The 19,633-nt window shown below is 44.1% G+C and overlaps 2 protein-coding genes and 1 pseudogene across 2 annotated transcripts; 1 reads left to right on the top strand and 2 right to left on the bottom strand.

Moving 5' to 3' along the window:
- Positions 1 to 6,565: 6,565 nt before the first annotated feature.
- On the bottom strand, positions 6,566 to 10,981 carry LOC137269925 (uncharacterized; annotated as a pseudogene).
- A 446-nt stretch (positions 10,982 to 11,427) lies between these two features.
- On the top strand, positions 11,428 to 12,401 carry LOC137269886 (histone-lysine N-methyltransferase EHMT2-like). Its single transcript, XM_067803719.1, has 2 exons — positions 11,428 to 11,494; positions 11,712 to 12,401. The coding sequence occupies exons 1-2, from the start codon at positions 11,455 to 11,457 to the stop codon at positions 12,329 to 12,331; spliced, it is 660 nt and encodes a 219-aa protein (XP_067659820.1). The 5' UTR covers positions 11,428 to 11,454; the 3' UTR covers positions 12,332 to 12,401.
- Positions 12,402 to 15,028: 2,627 nt separating this feature from the next.
- On the bottom strand, positions 15,029 to 15,883 carry LOC137269924 (mRNA decay activator protein ZFP36L3-like). Its single transcript, XM_067803766.1, has one exon. The coding sequence runs from the start codon at positions 15,881 to 15,883 to the stop codon at positions 15,029 to 15,031; it is 855 nt and encodes a 284-aa protein (XP_067659867.1).
- Between the last annotated feature and the right edge of the window lie 3,750 nt (positions 15,884 to 19,633).

The raw sequence follows: 19,633 nt of genomic DNA, 5'->3' as shown, positions 1-19,633 counted from the left end.
GTCCCAGAGGTAAACCACTCTCATATCATGACTAGATTCTACACAGACAGGTGGCCACCACCGTCCCAGACGTAAACCACTCTCATATCATGACTAGATTCTGTGGAGACGAGCGGTCACCACCGTCCCAGAGGTAAACCACTCTCATATCATGACTAGATTCTATACAGACGAGCGGTCACCACCGTCCCAGAGGTAAACCACTCTCATATCATGACTAGATTCTATACAGACAGGCGGCCACCACCGTCCCAGAGGTAAACCACTCTCATATCATGACTAGATTCTATACAGACAAGCGGCCACCACCGTCCCAGAGGTAAACCACTCTCATATCATGACTAGATTCTATACAGACAGGCGGCCACCACCGTCCCAGAGGTAAACCACTCTCATATCATGACTAGATTCTATACAGACGAGCGGCCACCACCGTCCCAGAGGTAAACCACTCTCATATCATGACTAGATTCTATGCAGACAGGCGGCCACCACCGTCCCAGAGGTAAACCACTTTCATATCATGACTAGATTCTGTGCAGACGAGCGGCCACAACCGTCCCAGAGGTAAACCACTCTCATATCATGACGAGATTCTATACAGACAGGCGGCCACCACCGTCCCAGAGGTAAACCACTCTCATATTATGACTAGATTCTATACAGACAGGCGGCCACCACCGTCCCAGAGGTAAACCACTCTCATATCATGACTAGATTCTATACAGACAGGCGGCCACCATCGTCCGAGAGGTAAACCACTCTCATATCATGACTAGATTCTATACAGACAGGCGGCCACCACCGTCCCAGAGGTAAACCACTCTCATATCATGACTAGATTCTATACAGACGAGCGGCCACCACCGTCCCAGAGGTAAACCACTCTCATATCATGACTAGATTCTATACAGACAGGCGGCCACCACCGTCCCAGAGGTAAACCACTCTCATATCATGACTAGATTCTGTGGAGACGAGCGGCCACCACCGTCCCAGAGGTAAACCACTCTCATATCATGACTAGATTCTATACAGACAGACGGCGACCACCGTCCCAGAGGTAAACCACTCTCATATCATGACTAGATTCTATACAGACGAGCGGCCACCACCGTCCCAGAGGTAAACCACTCTCATATCATGACTAGATTCTATGCAGACAGGCGGCAACCACCGTCCCAGAGGTAAACCACTTTCATATCATGACTAGATTCTGTGCAGACGAGCGGCCACCACCGTCCCAGAGGTAAACCACTCTCATATCATGACGAGATTCTATACAGACAGGCGGCCACCACCGTCCCAGAGGTAAACCTCTCTCATATCATGACTAGATTCTGTGGAGACGAGCGGCCACCACCGTCCCAGAGGTAAACCACTCTCATATCATGACTAGATTCTATACAGACAGACGGCCACCACCGTCCCAGAGGTAAACCACTCTCATATCATGACTAGATTCTATACAGACGAGCGGCCACCACCGTCCCAGAGGTAAACCACTCTCATATCATGACTAGATTCTATGCAGACAGGCGGCCACCACCGTCCCAGAGGTAAACCACTTTCATATCATGACTAGATTCTGTGCAGACGAGCGGCCACCACCGTCCCAGAGGTAAACCACTCTCATATCATGACTAGATTCTATACAGACGAGCGGCCACCACCGTCCCAGAGGTAAACCACTCTCATATCATGACTAGATTCTATACAGACAGACGGCCACCACCGTCCCAGAGGTAAACCACTCTCATATCATGACTAGATTCTATACAGACGAGCGGCCACCACCGTCCCAGAGGTAAACCACTCTCATATCATGACTAGATTCTATACAGACAGGCGGCCACCATCGTCCCAGAGGTAAACCACTCTCATATCATGACTAGATTCTATACAGACAGACGGCCACCACCGTCCCAGAGGTAAACCACTCTCATATCATGACTAGATTCTATACAGACGAGCGGCCACCACCGTCCCAGAGGTAAACCACTCTCATATCATGACTAGATTCTATACAGACGAGCGGCCACCACCGTCCCAGAGGTAAACCACTCTTATATCATGACTAGATTCCGTGGAGACGAGCGGCCACCACCGTCCAAGGGGTAAACCACTCTCATATCATGACTAGATTCTATACAGACAAGCGGCCACCACCGTCCCAGAGGTAAACCACTCTCATATCATGACTAGATTCTATACAGACAAGCGGCCACCACCGTCCCAGAGGTAAACCACTCTCATATCATGACTAGATTCTGTGGAGACGAGCGGTCACCACCGTCCCAGAGGTAAACCAGCCCATATCATGACTAGATTCTATACAGACAGGCGGACACCACCGTCCCAGAGATAAACCACTCTCATATCATGACTAGATTCTATACAGACGAGCGGCCACCACCATCCCAGAGGTAAACCACTCTCATATCATGACTAGATTCTATACAGACAAGCGGCCACCACCGTCCCAGAGGTAAACCACTCTCATATCATGACTAGATTCTATACAGACAGGCGGCCACCACCGTCCCAGAGGTAAACCACTCTCATATCATGACTAGATTCTGTGCAGACGAGCGGGCACCACCGTCCCAGAGGTAAACCACTCTCATATCATGACTAGATTCTATACAGACAGGCGGCCACCATCGTCCCAGAGGTAAACCACTCTCATATCATGACTAGATTCTATACAGACAGACGGCCACCACAGTCCCAGAGGTAAACCACTCTCATATCATGACTAGATTTTATACAGACGAGCGGCCACCACCGTCCCAGAGGTAAACCACTCTCATATCATGACTAGATTCTATACAGACAGGCGGCCACCACCGTCCCAGAGGTAAACCACTTTCATATCATGACTAGATTCTGTGCAGACGAGCGGCCACCACCGTCCCAGAGGTAAACCACTCTCATATCATGACGAGATTCTATACAGACAGGCGGCCACCACCGTCCCAGAGGTAAACCACCCGCATATGATGACTAGATTCTATACAGACAGGCGGCCACCACCGTCCCAGAGGTAAACCACTCTCATATCATGACTAGATTCTATACAGACAGGCGGCCACCATCGTCCGAGAGGTAAACCACTCTCATATCATGACTAGATTCTATACAGACAGACGGCCACCACCGTCCCAGAGGTAAACCACTCTCATATCATGACTAGATTCTATACAGACGAGCGGCCACCACCGTCCCAGAGGTAAACCACTCTCATATCATGACTAGATTCTATACAGACAGGCGGCCACCACCGTCCCAGAGGTAAACCACTCTCATATCATGACTAGATTCTGTGGAGACGAGCGGCCACCACCGTCCAAGGGGTAAACCACTCTCATATCATGACTAGATTCTATACAGACAAGCGGCCACCACCGTCCCAGAGGTAAACCACTCTCATATCATGACTAGATTCTGTACAGATAAGCGGCCACCACCGTCCCAGAGGTAAACCACTCTCATATCATGACTAGATTCTGTGGAGACGAGCGGTCACCACCGTCCCAGAGGTAAACCACTCTCATATCATGACTAGATTCTATACAGACAGGCGGCCACCACCGTCCCAGAGGTATACCACTCTCATATCATGACTAGATTCTATACAGACAAGCGGCCACCACCGTCCCAGAGGTAAACCACTCTCATATCATGACTAGATTCTATACAGACAAGCGGCCACCACCGTCCCAGAGGTAAACCACTCTCATATCATGACTAGATTCTGTGGAGACGAGCGGTCACCACCGTCCCAGAGGTAAACCAGCCCATATCATGACTAGATTCTATACAGACAGGCGGACACCACCGTCCCAGAGATAAACCACTCTCATATCATGACTAGATTCTATACAGACGAGCGGCCACCACCATCCCAGAGGTAAACCACTCTCATATCATGACTAGATTCTATACAGACAAGCGGCCACCACCGTCCCAGAGGTAAACCACTCTCATATCATGACTAGATTCTATACAGACAGGCGGCCACCACCGTCCCAGAGGTAAACCACTCTCATATCATGACTAGATTCTGTGCAGACGAGCGGCCACCACCGTCCCAGAGGTAAACCACTCTCATATCATGACTAGATTCTATACAGACAGGCGGCCACCATCGTCCCAGAGGTAAACCACTCTCATATCATGACTAGATTCTATACAGACAGACGGCCACCACAGTCCCAGAGGTAAACCACTCTCATATCATGACTAGATTCTATACAGACGAGCGGCCACCACCGTCCCAGAGGTAAACCACTCTCATATCATGACTAGATTCTATGCAGACAGGCGGCCACCACCGTCCCAGAGGTAAACCACTTTCATATCATGACTAGATTCTGTGCAGACGAGCGGCCACCACCGTCCCAGAGGTAAACCACTCTCATATCATGACGAGATTCTATACAGACAGGCGGCCACCACCGTCCCAGAGGTAAACCACCCGCATATGATGACTAGATTCTATACAGACAGGCGGCCACCACCGTCCCAGAGGTAAACCACTCTCATATCATGACTAGATTCTATACAGACAGGCGGCCACCATCGTCCCAGAGGTAAACCACTCTCATATCATGACTAGATTCTATACAGACAGACGGCCACCACCGTCCCAGAGGTAAACCACTCTCATATCATGACTAGATTCTATACAGACGAGCGGCCACCACCGTCCCAGAGGTAAACCACTCTCATATCATGACTAGATTCTATACAGACAGGCGGCCACCACCGTCCCAGAGGTAAACCACTCTCATATCATGACTAGATTCTGTGGAGACGAGCGGCCACCACCGTCCAAGGGGTAAACCACTCTCATATCATGACTAGATTCTATACAGACAAGCGGCCACCACCGTCCCAGAGGTAAACCACTCTCATATCATGACTAGATTCTGTACAGATAAGCGGCCACCACCGTCCCAGAGGTAAACCACTCTCATATCATGACTAGATTCTGTGGAGACGAGCGGTCACCACCGTCCCAGAGGTAAACCACTCTCATATCATGACTAGATTCTATACAGACAGGCGGCCACCACCGTCCCAGAGGTATACCACTCTCATATCATGACTAGATTCTATACAGACAAGCGGCCACCACCGTCCCAGAGGTAAACCAGCCCATATCATGACTAGATTCTATACAGACAGGCGGCCACCACCGTCCCAGAGGTAAACCACTCTCATATCATGACTAGATTATATACAGACGAGCGGCCACCAATGTCCCAGAGGTAAACCACTCTCATATCATGACTAGATTCTATACAGACAGGCGACCACCACCGTCTGTGGGGATTTTACAACACTGGTGGTATTGTGGGGATGTTACAACACTGGTGGTACGTACTGTGGGGTGATATAACCCTGGTGGTATGGTGGGGTGATACAACACTGGTGGCACTGTCTGGATATACAGCAGTTGTGGTACTATTGGATGATACTACACTGGTGGTATTGTTAGTTGATACTACACTGGTGGTATTGTTAGTTGATACTACACTGGTGGTATTGTTAGATGATACTACACTGGTGGTATTGTTAGTTGATACTACACTGGTGGTATTGTTAGTTGATACTACACTGGTGGTGTTGTTAGTTGATACTACACTGGTGGTATTGTTAGTTGATACTACACTGGTGGTATTGTTAGATGATACTACACTGGTGGTATTGTTAGATGATACTACACTGGTGGTATTGTTAGTTGATACTACACTGGTGGTATTGTTAGATGATACTACACTGGTGGTATTGTTAGTTGATACTACACTGGTGGTATTGTTAGATGATACTACACTGGTGGTATTGTTAGTTGATACTACACTGGTGGTATTGTTAGATGATACTACACTGGTGGTATTGTTAGATGATACTACACTGGTGGTATTGTTAGTTGATACTACACTGGTGGTATTGTTAGTTGATACTACACTGGTGGTGTTGTTAGTTGATACTACACTGGTGGTATTGTTAGTTGATACTACACTGGTGGTATTGTTAGATGATACTACACTGGTGGTATTGTTAGATGACACTACACTGGTGGTATTGTTAGTTGATGCTACACTGGTGGTATTGTTAGATGATACTACACTGGTGGTATTGTTAGTTGATACTACACTGGTGGTATTGTTAGTTGATACTACACTGGTGGTATTGTTAGATGATACTACACTGGTGGTATTGTTAGTTGATACTACACTGGTGGTATTGTTAGTTGATACTACACTGGTGGTGTTGTTAGTTGATACTACACTGGTGGTATTGTTAGTTGATACTACACTGGTGGTATTGTTAGATGATACTACACTGGTGGTATTGTTAGATGATACTACACTGGTGGTATTGTTAGTTGATGCTACACTGGTGGTATTGTTAGATGATACTACACTGGTGGTATTGTTAGTTGATACTACACTGGTGGTATTGTTAGTTGATACTACACTGGTGGTATTGTTAGTTGATACTACACTGGTGGTGTTGTTAGTTGATACTACACTGGTGGTATTGTTAGATGATACTACACTGGTGGTACTATGGGATAATACAATAATGGTAGTATTGTAGGTGATACAACACTGATGGTACTGTGGGATGATACAACACTGGTTGTAGGGATGTACACGAATGGCGGTACTGTAAGGTGATACAACACTGGTGGTACTGTGGGGTGATACAACAGTTGTGGTAATGTGGGGTGATACAACACTGGTGGCACTGTTGAGTGGTAATATGTGATGATGCAACACTAGGGTACTGTGGAGTGATACAACACTGGTGGTGCTGTGGGGTGATACAACAGTTGTGGTACTGTGGGGTGATACAACACTGTTGGCACTGTGGAGTGATACAACACTGGTGGTAATGTGGAAAAATACAAGACTGGCGGTACTGTGGGGTTGATAAAACAGTGTTGGTACTGTGGAGTAATACAACAGTTGTGGTACTGTGGAATGATACAACACTGGTGGTACGTACTGTGGGGTGATATAACCCTGGTGGTATTGTGGAGTGATACAGCACTGGTGATATTGTGGGGTGACACAACATTGGTGGTACTGTGTTACGATACAACACTGGTGGTACTGTTAAGTGGTAATGTGGGATGATGCAACACTAGTGGTAATGTGGGATAATACAACACTGGTGGTATTGTGGAGTGATACAGCGCTGGTGGTATGGTGGGGTGATACAACACTGGTGGCACTGTCTGGATATACAGCACTTGTGGTACTTTTGGATGATACTACACTGGTGGTATTGTTAGATGATACCACACTGGTGGCACTGTATGGTGATAGTACACTGATGGTAGTCTGAGATAATACAGTAATGGTAGTATTGTATGTGATACAACACTGGTGGTACTGTGGGATGATGCAACACTAGTGGTAATGTAAGGTGATACAACACTGGTGGTACTGTGGGATGATACAACACTGGCGGTATTGTGGGGTGATACAACACTGGTGGTACTGTGTGATGATACAACACTGGTGGTATTGTTGAGTGATAATGTGGGATGATGCAACACTAGTGGTACTGTGGGGTGATACAACACTGGTGGTACTGTTTAATGATACAACACTGGTTGCCTGTGGAGTTATTGAACAGTTGTGGTACTGTGGGGTGATACAACAGTGGTGGTACTGTGGGGTGATACAACACTGGTAGTATTGTGGGGTGATTCAACACTGGTAATACTGTGGTTTGATATGACGCTGGTGGTATTGTGGGGTGATACAATACTGGTAGTATTGTGGGGTGACACAACAGTGTTGGTACTGTGGGGATGATACAAGACTGATGGTGCAGGGGATTATACTGATACAAGTATAGTGATACTGTCGGATGATACAATGTTGGTGATGTTGTTTAGTGATACGTACAACAATAGTGATATTGTACTGTGGGATGATAAAATGCTGATATTATTGTATGATAATACAACAATGTGGTACTGTGGGATGATGCTACAATGGTGAAACTGTGGGGTGATACAAATATGATGATATTGTTTAGTGATAAAACGATGGTGGTATTGGAGGGTGATGTTCTGTGGAGTGGTACAACAATGGTGGGTTACACAGCGATGGTAAAACACTGATGTTAGTGGTTTATAATACAACACTGGTTGTATTGCAGGGTGATGATACAACAATGGTGGTACTGTGTGATGATGCAACATAAATGATAATGTGTTATGATACAACACTGATTGTACTGTGGGGTGGTACAACACTGATGTTATTGTGGAATAATACAACAATTGTGAAAGTGTTGGGTGATACAACGTTGGTGGTAGTGTGGGATGATACAGCACTGGTGGTACTGTGGGGTGATACATCACTGGTGGTACTGTGGTTGATACAACATTGATGGTTCTGTGGGATGATACAACACGTGCATAGAGTGTTAGGTGTTTGGGGTTGTGGTTTGAGAATACAGGCCTTATTATTAGTAATACTGGCTGGGGTGTCAGATGTTCTCCAGCAGCCCGCACACGTTGCCTTTACTTGTGTAATATAAGCATCTGTTAAAACAGGCAGCTATATAAGTGCACACTCGGGTTTAGGAGATAACCGTGGGTAGTTACATTGCAGCTGTATGAGTAGGTTAGCCAGGCAATCAGTAACATGGCAGCTGTATGAGTGGTTTAGTCCGGCAATCAGTAACACTGCAGCTGTATGAGTGGTTTAACCCGGCAATCAGTAACACTGCAGCTGTATGAGTGGTTTAGTCCAGCAATCAGTAACATTGCAGCTGTATGAGTGGTTTAGCCCGGCAATCAGTAACATTGCAGCTGTATGAGTGGTTTAGCCCGGCAATCAGTAACCATGACCCCTTGCAACAGGGGGTCCGCCCGTGTACAACAAGTGTTGATTGCACTGGCCCTGGGTGACATTCTGGAGGAGAATAAAGGACCACTTGTACTTTCATGTTCCCTTATTTGTTTCCATGAGTATATTTCCAAGCTAGTGCCTGGACGAGAAGTTTAACGTCGCACTCAGCTAAATTCTAAGGGTCTATTCATGATCGAGCCTGGACGAGACAATCCAGTGATCAACAGCATGAGCATAGATCTTACGCAAAGGGATCGATACGATAGCATCTTTCAACCAAGTCAGCGAACCTGACCACCTGATCCCGTTATATTCGCCTGATTCCCGTTATTCCCGCATGGGTCAATTGTTGATGACCAGCCCTTCAAAAACATGAAATAGGATTTTACCTGGCACATTGTTTGAGTATGGCGTGTCTGTTGTAAACTGTATTTCTCTCGGAATTAATCTAAATTAGTCTGTTTCATTTCTAGCAATGTTTGTAGTTTGCGTGATGCAAGTGACTGACAAACTTGTTGACAGGTAGAATTATCAGTTACTGCAGAATGTCTTAAGAGATGATTCATTTTGTTCATGAACTTCACAGTGAGATTTTGACATTGGATATTTGATTTCTCCATATCAGCATTTCCTTTTTAATATAAATAACTCGATTTGGTGATTTCTATAAAAAAAAACATGATATTGATATAACAACCTCTGATATCGTTAAATACAGCTAATTGATAAAATCTGGAATAAATATAGTTGAATGGCGACTGGTAGTGTAATCTTGACAAAACCGAGTGTGGAAATCAGGTCTGCCGTTCAAGGATTCCACGCCTTGTCTTCGGTTTAGCAGTTGTGAGATGACAAACAGTCAGACTGGGAAGGGTGATGTACAGTATATTTAGATCGATGGTAAGTTCTTGGGTCCCCATACACAGTACGTGAATAAGCCCACGCCCGCCAAATTATGTAAAATTATTTAAACATAGCACCCCGCGAAAATACACCGTCCTTGTTGCCTCGATCACGTCACAGTGACGTCATGTAGATGAGAGACGCGTCGCGCAGTCCCAAAACGTCGAGGCTAGACAGCTCCAGGACGGACGTTTATCGTGTGAGGCGTCGTCTGCCGGTGAGTACCGTCACTTGGTCGTCATTGCAGTGATCGATCTTTGTTAAATTTGACAGGCAACTTTAAAATCATCTCTGTCCTCCGAACACAATTTCAGGTTCGATTTCACATTTATCAACTTACGTGTGGTTCCACAATGCACAATCCCAAATTGTGGGACACCATGTTAAAGGAGTTCTCGGCACTGTACACATGTTGATTAAATTGTTGGCATTCTATAAAATTAAATAAGCGACGAAAAAATAAAGAGAAACCATGTAATTGTAGGTAAGATGATTTCTCAAAATTTTGCAAAATGGGACTTGGATCTCACGAAAATCAAATGCAAGAAAATTATTTATGCTACTGCAGTGCACAACACTAACTAGTAAGTCTATGGAATTGACGTCACGTGACGAATACTTTTGTCACGGTCAGTACTGCAGTACCGTTATGGGCTGTGAGTGGACACTACTGTTGTGTGTTCACGCAGACTTACCTGAAAACAGTAATATGCTGTTCACATAAACATATTTTATGTACAGTGTTTTGTATACTCAGAGTATTGTGGATAAAGATCGGGCAGAACTAAATTTGGAGCGAGTCAACGTCCTCGCCACAGGTGCTCGTCGCGCAAAATATATCTGCAAAATAGGTAGAGAAAATGCAAAAAAATGTTTTCAGGTGCCTGTTTGCTGTCAACCGGCTCATTTCAGTGGTGTGTTTGTGATGTTCTTGGCATATTTCTTGTTTACGTTTACAACTGTAGTGATGTTATGAGAATGGTGGTTGAATCATGTCTGTGTTTACATGAAAACTAAGCGGCGTAAGCATCGTATCCAGCATCGATCAGGCCGTGATGAAACAAAGTCTGAAACTAAGTACTACACTGTCATAAATGTTGAACCCAGGGGTAAACTGCACTTTACGGGTCCCCGGAAGTGGAGGTACCCGTAAAAGGCAGGTGCCCCATGATACTTGCAAACTGAGACATCGTGCTTCTACGTCGTCACAACATTTATATTTAACAACCGGTCACAGTCGTAAAATATGATCCATTCTGACACGCTGTACCACAGGAACCGTGGATGTTTGAGTTACCAGTCTACAGCGCTGTATATCAAACACTGTATATATTATCACCAGTCTACAGCACAGTATATCAAACACGGTACAGTATAATATCTACGTTACCACAGAACCCTAGCTCCCACCACAAACCTCCACCTGCACTCCAACCACCAGGGAGCATACAAATGCGTTTATGGTAGATTGTCTGTGGCGGAATACATGTCAAAATGTACAATTAGAAATATAAAATATCACCCTGATCAATGCTAGTAATGATACCAAGCCAGAAAAATGCATAGTTACACGTGGGTTGGTTTTAACTGTCGGTGCCCTTGTCTCATTGCAAACGTTTTGTTTTCAGGCTCCCGAGTCCCCCAGTCTGCTGACAGCCAGAGAATGCAGAAATCACGGAGGACAGGCGGAAACCACAGACGAGGTGAGGCATCTCAGATTTAACATGGCAGTCAGTTAATACTCCGTAGATTCCAGCAGTAAGGTCCATTTGCTAGTCCAAGTCGTGTTGTACAGTCGTAATGGTGTATTCAGGCGTTGATCTACTTAAGTACTCAGTTAACTGATGTTCGTGCAAAGTGTTCACTGTACGATATACGTGTGATATCCAGCGCGTGTACATAGTTTACCCTGTGTTGCAGCTACACCGACTCCATCACAACGAACTGCCCTGACAGAGTTCGACATCCACGCTGCCTGCTATGTGGGGAACACGGCCGAGGTGAGACGTCTCCTGTCACAGGATCAGTCCGACATCAACCGTGTAGGGGGGCTGTGGGGCCTGACACCGGTGTTGACGGCTGCATTGCAGGGACACAGAGATATGGTGGAGCTGCTTGTGAGTCGAGGCGCTGATGTGTCACTGGTGGACGTGTACGGTGACAACATCCTTCACTGGGCCTCTGAGGGAGGAGGCAGGGAGACGGTGGAGTTTGTGCTGTCTCTGGACGGGGTGGACGTCAACAGTAGAGGTGGAGGCGGGTGGACGCCGGTGATGAGGGCAGCACGTGGGGGACACAGAGATGTGGTGGAGCTGCTTGTGAGTCGAGGCGCTGATGTGTCACTGGTGGACGATGACGGTGACAACATCCTTCACTTGGCCTGTTATGAAGGAGACGGGACGACGGTGGAGTTTGTGCTGTCTCTGGACGCGGTGGACGTCAACGCCAGGAACAGCGACGGGCAGACAGCCGCCGACGTGGCGAGTGTCAGGGGACATCGTCAACTGTCGGATCTCCTGGTGTCACGTGGTACACAGTGAAGTGACGGTAGTGTTGATGTAGACAATGATGGAGGACATGTCGTTACTGACGCTGTCGTGTTTTGTGCCGTTCACGTCGTCGCGTTGTTTATAATTCTTTATCAAGGTCAGAATATTTGTTGTGTTTGAGGAGAAATAAAATTTGTTGAGAATATTTTCAGACATTTTGTTGTTTATGGAACTTTACAGAATCAGGTAAGGACATTGTTGACCGTAAATGTTGATGATATGTTTTTGGTATATGAACCCTGCATCTCGTGATGTAGTTCTGTTTTAATTATGTGTCATAATTTCCTCATTAATCGTGAAATACACAACAACAAAATGTTTGTTTACATTTGGCTGCACTCTCTGACCTCTGACTGAGCCGTGGTTCGCCAGCTGGCGCGGTACCAAATGCACAGTGACGTCACACTGCTGATGACGTCACGATGTCGTGTCAGCTGTTTTTTGAGCTTAGTGCTATATGCAAGGTTCATGACAAGTACAGTTGCATCTAAGAGTTAAATTATGTTTATGATTGACAATCGATACTACTTACGGTCCACTGTTCATGGTATATGAAGTTCAAAGTACACTATCATTCAAAATACAAGCTTGTGGTAGGACATTTGGCCATATAATATTATATCCCGGTATATGGGTTTTCGACGATGTAAGACAAAAAAGGTAATTTTTATCTTAAATATTTAAAGTTTTATTTTTGCTAACCTTCAGTGATACAGATATACTCATCTATTTCAAACAAAAATACCATGTGTTTCCAACAGAAATAGCGTTGATGACGAATCGGCGAAATTATAGCCGCTTGCAACATCCGGGTATTTTGTATGTGTTGTCGGCGATGAGTCATATTTTTACCTCCGCACGGCGAGAGAGTGTTTTGATCACGTGGCTTCCTGTTTAACATTAATACATATCCTATCAACACCAGACGACTGATCTGGCTGGATTTCCTTCGCTTTTTTGTTAAACAGGCAACTGATTTGCATCTGAAGTGGTATTAATAATCTAGGGTAGATAATATTGACGTTTATTTGCTCTTTACATAACTTAATTTCTGGATTTCAATTGTCAATAAAACGTCTCACGACAGGAACTGAGCATCCGCTCTACCGATGAAACTGTTAGTGCACTCAAATCGCGCACGTACTTTCCCGATATAGCGCTAGCAATGCAATCGTCGAAATCATCAGAACGCCGAATTCAGCGAGCTTTGGGATATATGTTCGTGCTTTTAAGCACAATATGCCTTGGGTGAGCATAAAACTATGTGACACCAGTTTTTGTTGTTGTTTTGTTTGTTTGTTTGTTTTTGTTTTAAATCTATGTTCCCTAAAGTACTCACAACGCAAAGGTTAATGGTATTCATCACAAACACATGTATTCTGACATAGGTTGCAGGATTGTCAACTGGGAATATGTCGTTCCATCTATCTAGTTCAACTAGTAATCCGTGACATGATGTCCGAAACTGGGTAACTGGATCCACTTGCTTCATGGAAGTTTGCTAAAGTACAAATCTGATGGGATCCCGGATTCCAGTATTCTGAATGAAGACAATTTGCTAGAGACAGAGCTCGTTTGTATCCACGATTTCCGATCCACTAATAATTGTTCATTGTGACGGCCCTGATTCGACAAATACATTAAAGTATTAAACTTCTGAAAACATTAACGTACCTTCTACACTGATGACAGCTTTGACTATTCGCACTTGACATAACCGCCTATATTTACGATGCATCGTAAACATGGTCTCGATTTATATCTCTTGTATTGATTATTTATAGCGCCCTTCTTGGTTCGGTGAAGGAGTACTTACGGTCGAGTGTAGCAGCCGCTGATTGTACCAGATAACTGATTAACCATGTCTGTATGACTGTCTCAGAACATGGAACATGTCATAAACATGGGATTCGTATTACCGACAGCCTGCAAAGAAAAACAGATCCAGCTGATATTTTACATTTACACTGGCTATCATCTTGGTTATTCAGTATTGTATGATAATTCATCGATGTCAATAACGTTTTATAAGTCATATATACTGTAAACTGCGAGTAAACCCCATGTTTCATCCAGTTATTAATTAGTGTGGGTAAAGGACGGTGACTCGTCGCCCCTGTGACGTGTAAGCCTGGGCAGGTACCCGTGGCCCAGCCAGGTGATACGGGAGGCAGAGAGACAGACAGATGTGGCAATGAATCCTAGATGTTTTCACCCGAGTCACGCGTTCTGTACCGTTCATTCCATATCATAAGGAGTAACTGCATGGCAATATATTGCCTTTTGAGTGTGATTTGGTTTTAATGTTTTAAATATTTTTCTGTACACTTTGACATTACATCAATATTATTAAAAAGTCACGATTAGTGATTCACATACATATTATCTTTAGCAACACTGAGTTTTTATCCTTGATTATACACACACACTGTAGAAACATCACCACAGAGGAAGATATGTGTATTCATGTGTTTGATTAGCTGATCATTATAATAATAGTAAACCTGTATAAACTACGTCACTACGTATGATCACGTGACATGGTGCCTGTGTAGTTAACTGGAGTGAGACACCGCGCTGGTAACGGTAAGACGCTAGCATCCAGCAAACGTTTGTGTATATATATATACTTTCTTCCAGCGGATTGGTTGTCACTGAATGTGGAAATGTGCATATCACAGGGATTCTTCAACTAAAATAGTTTGTTTTTCTATTTGAGTAACCACGAGGTAAAGTGAGGTAGGCCGTCGTCATGGCTGACATGGTCAGGATGAGGTTGGCCGCCATCAAGGCTGACATGGTCAGGGCGAGGTAGGCCGCCATCAGGGCTGACATGGTCAGGGCGAGGTAGGCCGCCATCAGGGCTGACATGGTCAGGGTGAGGTAGGCCGCCATCAAGGCTGACATGGTCAGGGCGAGGTTGGCCGCCATCAAGGCTGACATGGTCAGGGTGAGGTAGGCCGCCATCAGGGCTGACATGGTCAGGGCGAGGTAGGCCGCCATCAAGGCTGACATGGTCAGGGCGAGGTAGGCCGCCATCAGGGCTGAAATGGTCAGGGCGAGGTAGGCCGCCATCAAGGCTGACATGGTCAGGGCGAGGTTGGCCGCCATCAAGGCTGACATGGTCAGGGTGAGGTAGGCCGCCATCAAGGCTGACATGGTCAGGGTGAGGTAGGCCGCCATCAAGGCTGACATGGTCAGGGCGAGGTAGGCCGCCATCATGGCTGACATGGTCAGGGTGAGGTTGGTCGCCATCATGGCTGACATGGTCAGGGTGAGGTAGGCCGCCATCAGGGCTGACATGGTCAGGGCGAGGTAGGCCGCCATCAAGGCTGACATGGTCAGGGTGAGGTAGGCCGCCATCATGGCTGACATGGTCAGGGTGAGGTAGGCTGCCATCAAGGCTGACATGGTCAGGGCGAAGGATGGTGATGTAGGTCTTGAGCCGAGTCTAGCCGTGCTACCTAGAACCTCTCCACCTGCAGATACCGCTACTGCATCTATAGATGATGCACGTAAGATGAGGTGCAAAAGAGGGGACATGACTGTTTTCAGTTCATGTAGAAACGTAGTTACCGTTAAACTTCCTGTCATCCCTAGATTTTATTGTTTCAAACATTAATTGATTGTAGCCTTGAAGACAAGGCGACTGAACCGTTAAAAGTTTGACAAACGTGCACCCGCGACTCATTCTTCAGTGTATGAAACGACAATAAATAAACTCCTTGACTAAGACAATTCTGCAGAGTTAGTGTGTTTTTCTTATCTACTTGGGCGCTGGTTTGAGTAATTCATCTGATTTTTTAGTTAGAGCGCAATACACTGGGCAGATTTTGTCTCAAACGTACTGTACGTGTCCAATAGCTCAACAATGGCAATGAAATACGTCTTGAAAGGAGGATATATACACCAAAATTAGGAAACGGCTTCAGATTGTGACAGCAAATTCCATTGGGATAGGAAATTGTTATTGTGCCAGTTCGGCGTAAACTGATCTTTTTGGAATATGTTCAACTTTTGAGACCAGCCACTGGGTTGAACAAATTGATGAATTTTCGAAAACAAATGGGAGCCAAGTATTGCCTAATATATACTACAAACAAAGTAACAAAACAAAACAAATTTTGAGAAAAACAAAAACATGACTTTTAAATTTTATATATGATTATCAAATTTTAGGGTGTTCCCATACTTTTTGTTTGTAGTATATTTTTAACGTGCGAGATCCAGGCACTATAGCTTTCATTTGGTGTTCTTTGGAATGATAAGTAATTATGAATTAATTTGGTAAGCTAAAAACAACCCAAAAAACACCTAGGCAAGTTAACTGGTGCCTAAAGTTTATTAAACGTTTATGTATCATAAGTCTAATAAGGAATCTTCTTAGTTCTCTATACAGCATAGAACGTGGGTTGATTGTCTTAATCCTATAATGTGTCCTAAGAATTTTTTTTCTAAAATTTCAAGGTTTTAGAAAGACCAGAAATATGCACCAAAGGTCAAAATAGCATTTGACTTAATGGAAACACCAATCAATAAGCAGTCTAAAGGAAAGCCGAACTTTTTACCTTGTATCACTAAACATTTCATAGACTTTGAAGCACTATTACTTGCAGTTTTAATACTTAGAAAACTCGTAGCAAGGTTGCTTAATGCTATTTCTTTGGACCGTAATACCGACTAAGTATTAACTATTTCAAATAATTTACGATCCAAACATATTTTTAAAATGGTCCTCCCCCAAACATTACTATTTTAGTTGTGCATACATTCTCTATTGGTCTCCATGAAGTACAATAGAAATTAACTGAGTTCCAGCCATCTTCTAGTCCCTTTGGCGACTCAAATATTTTATAATCTGCATAAAATAAAACAAACAACTTTGCAAATATCACAAAATCTTTGCCTTGAATATAATTTCGATTTACACCATTACAGTCTGAATTAAGTAAATGAGATTCAATATCATGTATCAAAATAGCGGGGAGAGATTTCCCCGTCTGACGCCACTGCTACACGAGAAGTAGTTTGACACCTCATTATATCGCACAATGGCTGTGGTATTGTTATACGTAGATTATATCGCACAATGGCTGTGGTATTGTTATACGTAGATTATATCGCACAATGGCTGTGGTATTGTTATACGTAGATTATATCGCACAATGGCTGTGGTATTGTTATACGTAGATTATATCGCACAATGGCTGTGGTATTGTTATACGTAGATTATATCGCACAATGGCTGTGGTATTGTTATACGTAGATTATATCGCACAATGGCTGTGGTATTGTTGTACGTAGATTATATCGCACAATGGCTGTGGTATTGTTATACGTAGATTATATCGCACAATGGCTGTGGTATTGTTGTACGTAGATTATATCGCACAATGGCTGTGGTATTGTTATACGTAGATTATATCGCACAATGGCTGTGGTATTGTTATACGTAGATTATATCGCACAATGGCTGTGGTATTGTTATACGTAGATTATGTGGTACAATGGCTGTGGTATTGTTATACGTAGATTATGTTGTACAATGGCTGTGGTATTGTTATACGTAGATTATATCGCACAATGGCTGTGGTATTGTTGTACGTAGATTATATCGCACAATGACTGTGGTATTGTTATACGTAGATTATATCGCACAATGGCTGTGGTATTGTTATACGTAGATTATATCGCACAATGGCTGTGGTATTGTTATACGTAGATTATATCGCACAATGGCTGTGGTATTGTTATACGTAGATTATATCGCACAATGGCTGTGGTATTGTTATACCTAGATTATATTGTACAATGGCTGTGGTATTGTTATACGTAGATTATATCGCACAATGGCTGTGGTATTGTTATACGTAGATTATATCGCATAATGGCTGTGGTATTGTTATACGTAGATTATATCGCACAATGGCTGTGGTATTGTTATACGTAGATTCATCATGAGTCAGGAATTTACCCTTTAACAATCTGCATTTCCTCCCTCAGATTCAGGAATTTACCCTTTAACAATCTGCATTTCCTCCCTCAGATAGTTCTAATAATGGAACCAAGAAGTCAACACTAAAAATATTCATTTTCTATCAAGTATGCCCCACACCTCTGGAACCGTAGAAATGATGCCTTTCACGATAACTCTAAAACATAATCTGTAAAGTACAGTGTTATCACCTTGTTCATGTTCTGATTTATTCAATGATGCGAAGTGTTCGTAAAATACGTTGACGTCTAATATAAAGAATTGTCATCCTCTTTATTTGAATTACCATTTATAATCTTCCAAAACTCTTTGGGGTGGGGGAAAGTAATGTTTCTGTTTTTCCTCAACATTTTTACCTAATTCATATTTGTAGAGTCTGAAAGGTTATCTATACAATTGTCATAATTCTTCGATTCAAGTCCATAGACTCGTTTGTTGAACAATTTTATTGTTAAAATCTTCGTTTGGACTTCAGCAAGTCTGTGTGTCCGTGCGTGCGTGAGTGTTTATCATCAGCCTTATTTCCCCAACCATAATAAACATGGCTGCCCTCGTCTGTCATCCGGTACTACAATCCGAGAGAACCCAACGATAGCTGTCATTTACAAAAGACAATTTGAGGAATTGTAGAGTTTGTGTGTTCGAAAGGCGCGCGTAATGTGCCGACAAGCTTAGTCACCTTAACCTGTGCCGTCGCCATCTTTCTCCAACACTTGGCCGTGCCTTTCTCTGCACTCCCTCGTAACAGTGAACTGTGTGAATCAAACGGACGATAGTCCCTGAATGAAATAATGTTGAAGAGTTTGCGTGCCACGCCGCAAACCTGGGTACTGTATGGGCAAATGTACTAAGTCTGGGGTACACAGAGTGAGTGCTAATTAAAGCGGTGTTAAACGAAACTAATATTTACGACCGAAACAAATGTTATAAAAATCAAAATAGGCCCCGTTGAGAGGTCGATGGTGAGGAAATCTGGTCGTGACAAAGTTTGGGCTTTATTACTGGACAAATGCTCGTTGGAAAGGTAAAAACATCTCCGGGATCCTGGGGTGGACTAACACTGCCAGTGAACGTGGCGACGACCACGGGACTGACATTGTTGAAGACTCTCGTACAATCACGGAACCAAGTGCGTGCCTGCGTCCAGAAACCCAACATTGTGATGGGTAGTCATGCGTTTGATTGCGTGCTACAAATTGACCAAATGACCGACTGAGTTATGGTTGACGCAATTCCTTAACTCAGTAATAGGGGCCATAGGCCCAGAGTACAAACAGATTTACACCATGTATGTATGT

The sequence above is a fragment of the Haliotis asinina genome, unplaced genomic scaffold (assembly GCF_037392515.1).
Source record: "Haliotis asinina isolate JCU_RB_2024 unplaced genomic scaffold, JCU_Hal_asi_v2 scaffold_18, whole genome shotgun sequence".
Classification (NCBI taxonomy): Eukaryota; Metazoa; Mollusca; class Gastropoda; order Lepetellida; family Haliotidae; genus Haliotis; species Haliotis asinina.
Note: the sequence above shows the minus strand (reverse complement) of the source record. Positions and strands in the feature narration are given on the sequence as shown.

Bases quoted from the DNA above. Each gene is read 5' to 3' on its own strand.
- LOC137269886 (XM_067803719.1), top strand. From the start codon at position 11,455: ATGCAGAAATCACGGAGGACAGGCGGAAACCACAGACGAG. The intron at 11,495-11,711 runs GTGAGGCATCTC...CCTGTGTTGCAG, and splicing joins AGGCGGAAACCACAGACGAG to CTACACCGACTCCATCACAA.
- LOC137269924 (XM_067803766.1), bottom strand. From the start codon at position 15,883: ATGTCCCCTCTTTTGCACCTCATCTTACGTGCATCATCTATAGATGCA.